The 12,786-nt window shown below is 39.1% G+C and overlaps 1 protein-coding gene across 5 annotated transcripts in view; it reads right to left on the bottom strand.

Annotated features, from left to right (window-relative positions):
- eml5 (EMAP like 5) overlaps window positions 1-12,502 on the bottom strand; it is a 57,122-nt gene extending 44,620 nt beyond the window's left edge. For all 5 annotated transcript variants that reach the window (XM_054796609.1, XM_054796610.1, XM_054796611.1 and 2 more), the window contains exons 1-2: window positions 12,014-12,502; window positions 37-196 (exon numbers count right to left, since the gene is read on the bottom strand). In XM_054796609.1, the coding sequence (XP_054652584.1) occupies window positions 37-196; window positions 12,014-12,210 (357 nt within the window). In that variant the 5' untranslated portion in view covers window positions 12,211-12,502. The remainder of the gene's footprint in view (window positions 1-36; window positions 197-12,013) is intronic.
- Between the last annotated feature and the right edge of the window lie 284 nt (window positions 12,503-12,786).

Raw genomic sequence — 12,786 nt, 5'->3', positions numbered from 1 at the left:
CAGGTTAATGTACGCATTATTATTGTGCAACTATACCTGTCCTTCAAGGTCAAAGGCAAGGCAGGCAATGCCGTGAGTGTGCACGTCCTTGAGGATGGACACAGTCTGCACAGTGTAGGAGTCCCACACACAGATGTAAGGCTCCTTTCCCACCTGTCCTGTAGCTACCAACACACGCTCAGGGTGCAGAGCTAAACTGTAAAGAGAGAAAGGAGGGGGGGAGGAAACATCCTATTAACATACTGTAGACATTTTTGCGTGTCCTTTGTTTGCACTGTGAGTGCTTCAAGCAAGAGAAGGATTCACCCTTCCAGGGTAAACCACTGGGACGAGATGAACACATTAAGCCTGTGCTGGGACTGAATGGCAAAGGAGAGGGGCAGCTTGACGTGGTGACATGGTTGACTTAACTCAGTCATGCTCATAAAAACACACAGGCATGCACGCGCACATACACACACACACACACACACACACACACACACAGCATGGCTTAATGGGGGCCTGATGAATGTTCAAAGAGTCTAAAAAAGCATTCTGTTTGAGTCATATAAATGAAATTGTCTCATGTGGTTAACAGGACTGTGAGAAATTCATGAGCACCGTTACATCTACTGTTTTAGCCATGCGATAATGATCATAAATAACTACACCCAACAAAAAGATAAGCACAACAATTTTGTTTTTGCATTCATTTTTCATGAGCTGAACTCAAAGATGTAAAACTTTTTCTATGTACACAAAAGGCCCATCTCAAATATTGTTCACAAATCTAACTAAATCTGTGTTAGTGAGCATTCATCATTGACAATCCATCCACCTCAGAGTTATGGCATATGAAGATACTGATTAGACAGCATGATTATTGCACAGGTGTGCCTTAGGTTGGCCACAATGAAGGGCCACTCCAAAATGTGCAGTCAAACTGTATTGGGGCTCGGGGGTCCAAGAACCCTTCAGTATTGGGTGTTACCACCATTTGCCTGAAATATCGTATATGCCGATCCTTTGTGATGGACTGAGTGGCCCCACGCATGGCAGGGTTATGGTATGAGCAGGTGATTGTTATGGACAACAAACACAGGTGCATTTTATTAATGGCACCGTGTCTCACGGCCCAGTGTTGTATAGAATGTCACCAGTGCAGACTAGTGTGCCACCAAGGCCAAAAGTGAAAGTGAAAAGTGTTGTATCTATGTTTATTTGTCCATCTGTTAGTATGTTAGCAGGCCACTTCCTGGTTCATGGAGGATAATAAAAAGACGGGTGATGCCATCATGATTGTGGGAGATGAATGATTTCACTGTTGCCATAGTGACGGTGCAACTAAAGTCTTCTGCACTTTTCTCCACATCCTCACTAGTAGTAATGCGTTCTTCACTGGCCCATGGGCCACCTCTCTACAAAAGGTCTACAGAAACTGGTGTGTCTGTCCGATACTATTTCCGGTCAAAATGACTGCACAGCAAACGATCATGCAAACAAGATGGTGCCCTAAGACTTGCACAATATTGTACATTCCATCATTCTGAACTATTCTCTGGCCGATTCACCTTGCCTAATTTTATCCGGGGGTTTCCTCGTATAACCAGGCATATGTTTGTAACACTCTTACATAATCCTCCCCCCTCCGCCAACTTGAAGCACTCCTGCTCTGCAGCTGAGTAACAGTTTCCTGTATAAAGCTCTCTCTCTCTCTGTCTCTCTCTCTCAACCCTCCTCCCCCTTCCACCCCACCCATCCTTTTAGCAGCCACCACTCGTCCAGATTCAGCGGACAATCCTTCCTTGCATTCTTGTTTCTGGCCTAATTCTGGCCTGGCATATTCAATGCAGAGCTCCCTCCATCAGTTGTGGGCAATAATAAAGTTTTGTTATCGATCCAATACCAATTAAAGACAGAGCCAGTATTGCCCATACTGATACTGAGACTGACACTTTTCACTTGAACATTTGTTAAGATCATTGAATGATTTTGTGACCGTGCCTTTAATTTGTTGATCAGGGTTATAATCAGAATAAAACGAGGCACAAAGATTTTAGGCAAACACAACAATATAACACAGTGTAACAATATCAACAAAATAATACAGTTAGTCCCTGATATCATGTTCTTTGACCTGCCAACCTTGAAGACATTTCAGCTTTTTCTTTTTACATTGTGCCTTTTTGCTATATTTTCTCCCATTTTTGCTGCTTTTTGTTGTATAATTTTACTTCTATAATGTGCCGTGGACCACTAAAAACTAAGAACCCTGCACTTTGGACACCACTGCTTTTATAGCTCATCGTCTGAGTTGCACATGTGATGCGACATCAACACAGCGAACAACCACAACTCTTGTTGACTATTTAGCTTATGAGCTTCCTTCATCGCAAGCAAACAACGGTGATTAAAGAGAGATGGAGAGTGTTATTGGACAACAACAAAACACAGATATTTGTGAAAATAAACATAGACAAGAACTGAAAAATATAAATCTTATCATGCTAGTATCGATTCAATACTGTTATTACCCTTTTATTCTTTGTATTAATAATATCAATATTTGGATTGAGCCACCCATGCGTAGCCTCCTTTGTATTCAGACTAGCAAGCCCGAGAGAATGTCCAGAGTAAGAGGCATCAACCAAGCCAGTCAAACCATCTTATGAAGATAAACAGATACACAGATATTGAATATTTAAATTCTGATTTCTTTCATTCAAAAACACTGCAGGAGGCAAAACTTCCTAAAAAAAAGGCTGTTGGCTGGGTGAGAAGATGCCATTTGAGGTTTCACCATCTCTCCTCGTTCTTCACTTCCCTGTGAAACCTCTCACCCACCTGGCACAGTTTCTCAGCTCACTTTCTTACGAATTATATAATCAGAGCAAGGTTGCTAAAAATAACAATCAGACAAGGAGACAAATAATTGGAACACTTGGAGATGCAGACAAAGCAGTGAAAGGCTAGCACCAAACCCAGAAAGGTTTTACATGAAACAAGAAGAAATCAAGCTTTACTGTTATTATTCACCACAAATACAATGTGTACAACTTTAATGCAGTATAATATAACAGCTTTGAGGTTTATCATCACTATATGAGAATTACAATGTCCATTTTAAGACAGAGAAGTGGTTGTTGGTGCCCCTATTGCAAGAATTTTGGATTCTATATTTGTGGCAGGGTGCAATGGGCAAATTTCATCCACCTTGCGGGCGTACATTTCTGAAAAATATGCCTAAAAGCAAAAGAGTTGGTAGCCCCCGGTATTGTATGAGTGAGCAGAAAGGGCAGCGATTGGAGATGTCGAGGCTCACACATGCCATGACGGATAACATTAGCTGCCAGCACAAGTCTCTAACTAGTTAAAGTTGCTAGTGGCCGACTGGGTAGTTTACATTTATTTTCAAAATGTACAAACTTTCTATTTTGCCAATAGATTGCCAATTTAAAATGTGGCAATTTGAAATATTAAATAGTAGCGCTATATAAATTATTTTTGGTGGGTTCATTGCAAACTGCTGCATTTGAAAATGAATACAATTTACAAATACTGATGATTACGGTGAATCCTCACACATTTGCGATTCAGCATTCATGGCCCCGCAAATTAGTGGATTTTTGGTTAAAAAAAAAAATCATTTTATTTTTAGTCCCACAGAAAACATGTCTCATTCACTCTAAGTCGATAATAATGTATAAGTAATGTATAAGTATGTGATAATACAGCTAAATATACAGATAATACAGCTAAAATATAACGGCATACATTTACCACTGTTAAACAAGCCCACATTTTTTAAAGGTTTAAGTCTTTATGCTTCACTGATGTTTTTTCGTCAAGCATTGAGATTTTGCACTTTCTTTGTCCTTGAACGCACCCTAGTTGCTGTGACATGCAAGAGTGAAACTTATATATAACTTCTACACCATGACTCTGATTCCATCTGTTCATTGATCATCTTATGAATACAATTTACAAATACTGATGAATACGGCGAATCCTCACACATTTGCGATTCAGCATTCATGGACCCCATGCATTCGTGTCGTATACAGTCGTTATCATTCATGAGTGGTGAGGACCCATACATTTTATAAGTTAAAATGCATTAAATAGTAGGGGTGCTACATCTGTATCAAACTGTTCGATACAGTTGTCTCGGTGCGATAGGCACTGTGAATCGAATGATACTGTAACCCAAGTGACAATGGTCACCAGGTAGATGTCGCATGACATCAGTCAGCTGACATCAAAGTCCCCCCCGATTTGCTGTTGCTCCTCTGTGGCAAAGATAAAATTCTTGTAGGCGGAAGTAACCAGCAGCTCCTGTTTTGGCTTGAAGTAGACGGTGTCTCAAGCGGTATGCAAAACTGCTGGATGTGCACATAAACCGTGAAAATAAATCAACCCTAGATAGTTTGATTGAAATACTAATGAACAGAATTATTGATGAATTATGTGCAATTACTTTTATTACTATGTTGAATTGAATTGTGAATTATTATTATTATTGTTTTTATTTTTATTATTATTTTTACAAAGTGCTGTTTTTGTTTTATATGGTTCAAACTTTTAAGTACACACAGCTGAAAATGAGGTAGGTGTACTGCATCTGCACCAGATGCATTCAATTTAAAAAACGTACTTTTGAGTTGAAACAAATGTTGGTAACTTTAATAAAATCCGAATCTAACAAAGGCATCAAAATGTTTTTTTTTAATCGAACCATGAATTTGTTGCATCTTTGCACCCATATTTAATAAGTGTGTCAGGCATATTGAAGAGGTGCTGAGGGAGGGTTCTGGAGCTGCATCTAATGTAATAATTACAACAGTCAATCTTATTGCAAATGTCCAAATCCGAAATCGAAGAAGAAAGTCAAGCTAGCATGAGAGTGTGGAGGAGGAGGGTGAATGAGCTGCATGTTCATGGGCATATCAATTACTTAAGGATTTTCGCCATACCCTGGTGGAATGTAAGACCCACAAAAAGCGAGAATGTACTGTAATTTTGAGTGTAAATACAAAGTCCCTTTCGGACATGTTGAATTGTGAAACTGTAAACACATGATGTACTTCAATGTAAGCATGTACATATGTACCGTATGTTTGAAATAAACTAAACCACTACCATATGTAGTTAACGTTAAAGATTGTTTTGTTTTTGCTTTTTGATATTACAGTGCTTCACTTATTTTTACACTTGTATGACCATTGTAAATGTTGAAATGTTCCTTAAAAAATTCCCTGTACAGTTAATCAGGGATTAATGATTGCAAGTTTGACACTGGAAATTGGTTACTTATTTCTTAAAATCCTAAAATCTTAACAAATCAGCATCTGGTGTTGACCAGTATTTCAGAAAAATTGTGTTCAACCTCGGTCAAGAACCGAAACTCTCAATAAAACATGATTTTGTATCGGGAAAGACATATTTTTGCATGAGTTTTTTTCACCACCTCCAGCTTGTCCATGTAACAGCTTGGAGAAGCAAACACTGTCTGAGACATGCGACAACAAAAGCTCTTCTTTCATGTACCTTCTTTCAGCTAAAACTCCCAATAAACACCACAACAAACAACACAGCCTGCGGCGTAGTGCCATAGTCCTCCTGTTTGATAACGGCTGTTTGTTGCAGCTGTCTTGCATATGAAGTGCAAAACTGGCTAAATACAGTACATAATGCAGCAATACAAGAGACACTTTATAGCTGTTATGGGTGTTAACTCATGTGCATGGGGAGCTGATTTTTCTATGCAGAGAATGCAGAGAGCTACAGCATGATGGAAACAAGGCACAGTCAACCACATAGAAGTGCATTCACACTTATTGATCCACTCTGGCACTACACTCAGTTTGTGACTCCCAGCGAAGATTGAGGGCAAAACAGTGAGTCACATTCTCCAGCGGTGGTTGGCTTTGTCTGGTTTTTGCCTTCGTGTAATTTAAAAGGAGGACAGGATTACACCATTCCTGGGGGTATGGCATTTTTCCTGAGGGAGTTTTGACATTTTTAATCCAGCTGCCCACCAAACTTGATCTGAGACACCTGCCCGCACTGGCTGTTTAAAACTAAAAATAGAAAAGCTAGTTTGGAGGACAGAATTATGCATAGTTTATGTGCAATTGCGCTATACTTTGCTCAGGGAAGACGTGATTTCATCTGATACAAGGAGGTTTTCCAAATATTTTGCATCCTGTTTGCCCAGGAAATGAAGGCAGTGTGCTTCTTACTGGGAAGTGTGCAAAACAAGCATTCCAGATGGAAGATATGCCACAATATTTTTTATCAAATAAAAACAAATTATGACATCAAAAGGCTCGGAAAACACGCTCTGTGGTCTTTAAGAGTCTTGCCTTCTGAAGGTGTCTGTTGAGGTAGCTGGCGCAGCTGAAGCTCAGCTCACAATAGGACACTTATGGAATCCAACACCATGGAAATGAATTGAAATGACAGTGTTTCTGTAACAATAATACCTCTCCAAGGTCAGAGACACATATAATCCATATGGTTCTCTTATGGTTCTCCATAAATTTTATACCGTAATACAAGTCAGCCCCTTATTCCTGTGAACACTCACTAGCGTTCATAATACAGCCTAATAAAGACCATGAATGGGCTAAGATATAGATAAAAACAAAATCAAGTTAATGGGGTAGAAGACACGATTGATTACTTTGCTGTCATAGACACTGCTACAACATTAGAGGTGCTGTCCCTTTTCGGCTCCAAACGACACTTTTTAAAACCAAAAAAGATAAGAACATCACCACTGGTTAGCGTATGCTACCAATAGTGATAAATGTGACAAATAAATGTCTATATTTGTTACATTTCGAAGTTGAACACGTAAAAATTGACGTGTTGGCCAAATAAGATTACTGGCATTCATGGCTGTCACTCATCACTGTCTCATACATGTACAGTATGTAACGTGTGCACATACACAAAAGCAGTCTCAGAGAAGCGACCGACAATTTGCGACCGTCATTGTGTGGTTATGAAAGGCAATACATTCAAAGATCCCTAAAATTAGCAGCTGAACTTTTCCAAATCGCTATGATTAGCTGACAACAAACATAACTAATGCGTGTGTGTTACATACAGCGTGGCCGTTGAAATGGAGGCGGGCAGGTTTATAATGCAGCACATTTGAAAGTTAGCGCTCATGCAGCGCCTAACCAAGGCAGAGAGAGTAGCTTTAATATTCTTTAAAAAATAGATTCAGTATGGATAAAACATAATAATCACAAAGAAAAAATACAGTGGAACTCCAAAGGTCATATATTTTTGTATGCAACCAGTGTTTCAGTGTTTGCACGTTACAGTGGTTTACTTATTTTTACACTTGTGTGACAGTTAGGAATGCTACAATATTATGTAAAAATTGACAGTTAGTGGTAGGTTGGCTGATGATGGTGACAACTTGACTGTGATTATTTCTATTTCCAATGATTCTGATGGGAACATTTGTTTCTCATCCGAATAAACTGGAGAACAACAGATTGTGCTCAACCACAGGGGACATTATAATAAGAGTGACTAGAAGACTAGCTCACCACACACTTCTATACTGTAGTACTACTGGCACCATAGCCACAAATAAGCAACATTAGGTTTAGAGACATTGCATGTGCAGGGAAACAGATTATGATCAGGGCAGGGATGATTGCTAACTACTTCTTGTTTTAATGGAATGTGATGACACATGCCTGGGCTGTGCTGAATTGCATCACATTGCACAAAGTCCATGGGATGACGGAGCCAAAGAACCTTTAAGTAATTGGGCTTTTTTGGACTCACATCTTTATGGAGTAACTGTTCTGCAACAGGATCTTGCCTTTGTACATAAAGAACACGCTCATTTATACAGAGATACTGTAGGTACTTAAGAAGGGCAATGAGAGTGACTTTACATCTTAGTCGTGTTACGGCAAAGGACATGAGACCCTGCACTTTTATACATTATACCAGGAGTGTCCGAGGGCCACATACAGAAAAATGTAAGGCTGCGAGGGGCCATTTTGATGTTTTGTGCATTAAAGTTGCTAAAACTAATCAAATGCAGGGCCATATATGCTAAGCCATCTGAACAAAACTCCAACATCTTAGTTTTGTGTTATAGGTGACACAGCAAATGTAGTGTAATATCAAATAATATACTTCATTAATAATGAATAATTAATAATGAATTGATTTTATTTTTACAATATGCCAAGCTGCCAAAAACGGCCCCTGTCCTGCACTTGGGCGATCCCTGCCTTACACCATCTGCAACTTAGATGCAAAACTGGAACCCTCAGGTACAACTTTTATTTTTCCAATTTACCATACTTTCGTCTCGCCTCCCTGCTTCTGTAAATTCACACGTTTCAGTCAGTCGGCCCCCGTGTGAGGCGCTTCGCCCACAAGGCAGTGAGCGTTTGGTATCACTATAGACCAATGAATAATGGAGCAGGAGCCCAGCTGAGCATCGACACAGTATATAAAGCTAGTTATCTCCAGGCCAACACACGCACACATGTCAACACAAGCACTGGGGCGTTGGACACTTGTCATTGTCATGTGGCATGCTGGGGAACCCTGGATCATCAACATCAGCGGCATCGTCATATCCCATGTCTTCATTTGATCATAAAACAGGGGCCTCATGTTCGATGAGCTTCCACGACCCACACAGAGCTTTACAAGTGCTAGTGCACTCAATTAAAAAAAAAAGGTAATTTAGTTCATTTAAAAGTCTTTAATTTCTCTTTTTTCTCTTTGACTCAACAAAACATATTGAAGCAAAACGACAGAAATGTGCAAAAACTATGAGCTTTCCAACAGTATACAGCAGGGGTGTCACAAGACACCCAACTCACGAGACGAAACGATTCACGAGATTGGTTGACGTTAACATCAATTTTAAGAAAAGTACAATAATAAATATGACTGGATAAACAAACTTTTTTATTTAACCGAGTCACAAAACAGGTGAGTTTGCAAATGTTTATTGTTCCACAAATTAACACTAAACTATTTTATTGTCAACCTTTTTAGGCCAAATAAACTACAGTTATGATCATACATAATAATAATAATAATAATAAATTATAATAATGCAATATTTCCTTTAATATGTCATCGTTTTCTCTGTAAACTTGCGGAATTGGCGTTTGTGACATGTATTTTCTGATTGGCAATTTGTGTCTGTCAAATGTTTGCAGTGTTTCTTGAAATGCTGACTTTTGAATAGGGGTGTCAGCATTAATAGTTCCAGCTTGTAGTTGAACAATGTCAGCTCACTGTTTTTGTCTTATCTACTAGTCTTTTATTTACGTCAGACTATACAGCTGTCCTTTAATATTTACAATTTAAATTAAAAAAATTTTTATACATATATTTAAAGACAAATCTTTTTGTTTTTGTTAGTCATTAGTATCAACAGTTAAGCTTTTAATAGTTACATTATACCTATTTGCCCAATTTTTTCCACTTTTGCTGGGTTTTGTGTTTATTTTATTTCTGCAGTGAGCCACGTTCCACAGATGGCCGTTTTGCCACACATTGGACACCCATGTGTGTTTCGCCAGGAAAGCAAATTGCTGCCAGGTGACTGAGGAATATGTCCAAGCTCTGCCTTCTTGGCTTTGTCGGTGGTCAGGGGTTGGGTTGCATTGTGGAGGGTTTTATGCAGCTTTTGGACCAGCATTGCACAGAGGTACGGAGGTGGTTCCACTCCCGCTAGCCTGCACGGTGGATATTTCACCTTTCTTAACCGTTTGGCTTTAATTACCAAATACTGTAAATGCATGACGCAAGAAGCACTTCCTATCATTTACTTTTACCCGCACCCCTACTTGCTAAAAATAGCTACCATGTCGCCAAATTTAACAAGCATAAATAGAACTGCTCGGTGATTAAAGGTGCAAACAAGTCTGAACATCTACGTGATTTGATCTGACAAATCTTAAGTAAGTTTGATCAAATGCAGAATTCCTACAGCTTCTTCTTGGACAATAACACAGATGCAGCCTCCAATGGAAAAAACAGCCACATGTCCCTCCCTGACACCAACGCTGGGAACACAGAGGTAGGCTGGATTGCAAGGGTTTATAGTGTGCGCAGAGCACTTAATGTGCGGTTCCAATAATGCCTTGCATACTGCCACTTCCATATTACGTGTATTATCATCCATTGTAGTAATGCCATAGTTCACTGGTTGATTGTCTTATGGCTGCTCTGACAGCTTTTCTCCAAACGAGAAATGTGGTCATGTTTTAATCTCGCTTATCTCTCAACCCGAGTATACAATCGGCCCGCGCTACTTAGCGCAGCTTCACCCTATTACAGTTTTTCAAAAATATATTAATTAATAAATCATGCTGTTTTGTGGTTGAGGACAGCCTATTATTAGTAAAAAATATGCATATTGAAGCAAATTTTTCATATTTTTTGCCTAAATTAAGCATGCATACGGTATATACGTATATAAGACCTTCAGAAGACACTTTCAAAGATGCTGTGAATGATATGTAGTATTCTTCACTGGTCAATAGGTGTCAGTAATGTTACTGAATGTTCAGTGAGATAGACAAACTCCAGACTTGATCGCCGGAACAGCAGGCTTTTATTGCAGGTTTGAATCATCTCACTACAGGCACAATAATCCCTAATAAAAATCCCTCATTAAAAGACAAGCTACTGCTGCTACTGTAACCCATGCCAAACTAAAACTCAACTATTAACCCCCGATATCACTTCCCATTTGCCTGCCACTCAGTTCCACTTGGGAACACATTTATAGCAACACATACAGTATAAGCATAAGTCTTATTTATGTCTTAAATGGCTTATTTACTCTTATTATGTCTACTATACTATATTTCATAATACGAGTGTAAAGGTTACTGTAGGTGTGTTATTTCATGTCTAGAGGGCTCTAACAATGTTAAAAATCGTATTTAGAAAGTTCTAAACAGCTTGAGAGCTATGCTCTAACTACAAAAATATTAAATTTATAAATAAGTATCCTACATTGTGGAAATTCACTTATCACAATACGATACGGTAGCAATTAACCGCTATAAACGAGGGATTAATGTATTATTTTTCCAATAAAGTAATAGCCCTTATTTCCTAAATTGATGTGCATCTACGTAAAATTCAATGTACAGTATCTATCTAATGCCATACAGATGATGAAAGACCTTTCCAGTGGTACTACTGTGTGCTTCACAAATAATGGTTCAGCACGCCATTAAACTCGTGTTTGATTTAATGAAAAAGTGATTATAGTAAACTCTTTATTTCCCTCAGAGATTTCATCTAAACCAATAATCTTTATAACATCTATCTGTCTGTTGTATCAGTTGTCAGTTGTGTCAAGTCATGTCATTTTATGTTAAATACAGGTTGATGCCAAGTTTTAACATTTATATCTGACAATGTTAAACCACTACAATTATGTCATGCTATTATCTACCTACCTACCAATCTATCTATAACACTCAAAAAACGTTCAGATCAATTTTTTTTCAATTAATGGAGTATTTTTCCATTCAAAAAACAAATACAACCAAGTGGAACCAACTGACAAGAAGAGATCAATGTTTATTAGTGTAGTGTTATGCTAAAACACAGATTTATGCCAAGTTTTGATATCTGTATCTAACAATGTTAAATCAGTATGAATGTGGTATCTATCTATCTATCTACATATCCATTATCATTATACCTGCCGGAGAAAGAGGAGTAGTTATTTTAGCAGGTTTATTGATCATTCTAGATTAAATTAAATCTGATGGAATTATCTTTCTCTCTTGATCGTGAATGGTGCTGTGCTGAAGTGTTCTTGAGCAAAAATCCCTGGATCCTCCCATCCACACGCCAACCCACACGCCAACCCGTGTCATGCTGCTGTGAGCGCCTTACAAGTCCCATATTGAGGACTCCAACATACAGTATCACATTACGCAAGGTGACGCTGTCCATGGTACTCAAGCAACTCTTGTGTTGACTCTTATAATAAACACTATACCTGATGATGTCATCGTTGTGGCCCAGGTAGAATTTCTGCTTGTGCTCTCGGGTGTTGTACACCACTCCCACGCCGGCCACGAAGTAGACGATCTCCTTGGCGGCGGTGTAGTAGAGGTTGTTGCGGCACTGGTGTCCCCGGTATCCATACACCCACTCCAATCTCAGGTGGCAGTTGGGAGCAGTTCTGTCAGCCATGTCTCACGGTCGCTGTCACTTAGGGTCTCTCAAACAATGTCATTCATCCAGGAGGATCTAATTTAACACCGTGGGTCCCATCACTTCCGCGGCGTTTTCACCACCGTACAAATTAGACATGTTTTTGAGGTTGCTGTGAACTAAGAGTCCGTCAACCTGAGTGAAAGCACTCTTTCTCTACGCCAAAAACTGTTTCGGAAGCCGAGGCGTTGGTCGTGGGAGTGGGCACATACTTGTTCGGCTCAGTACGGGTCCTCTCCGACACAGGTCAAAGCTCCTGTCAAATCCTACAACCAAGATGGAGCTGCGCTGTTATTCCATAAGCTCCACCCACACAGATGACGGACAAACTTCTTGTCCAATCGGAACCTGATTACCATTCAAAAGGCAAAAAAAGCAGGAAGGGACCATTCCACACTTTAATTTATAAATCACTTTGACGACAGCCATAGTTGAAAATAAAAAATAAATATAGGAAAACATAAAAATAAACATTTAATAAAATATAGTTAATGGGCGCACGTAAAAAACATTTTCTGTTTCTGTACCACTTGTCCTCATTCGGGTCACAGGTGA

This window comes from Dunckerocampus dactyliophorus, chromosome 13, assembly GCF_027744805.1.
Source record: "Dunckerocampus dactyliophorus isolate RoL2022-P2 chromosome 13, RoL_Ddac_1.1, whole genome shotgun sequence".
Lineage (NCBI taxonomy): Eukaryota > Metazoa > Chordata > Actinopteri > Syngnathiformes > Syngnathidae > Dunckerocampus > Dunckerocampus dactyliophorus.
This window is presented reverse-complemented; position numbering and strand designations above follow the sequence as displayed.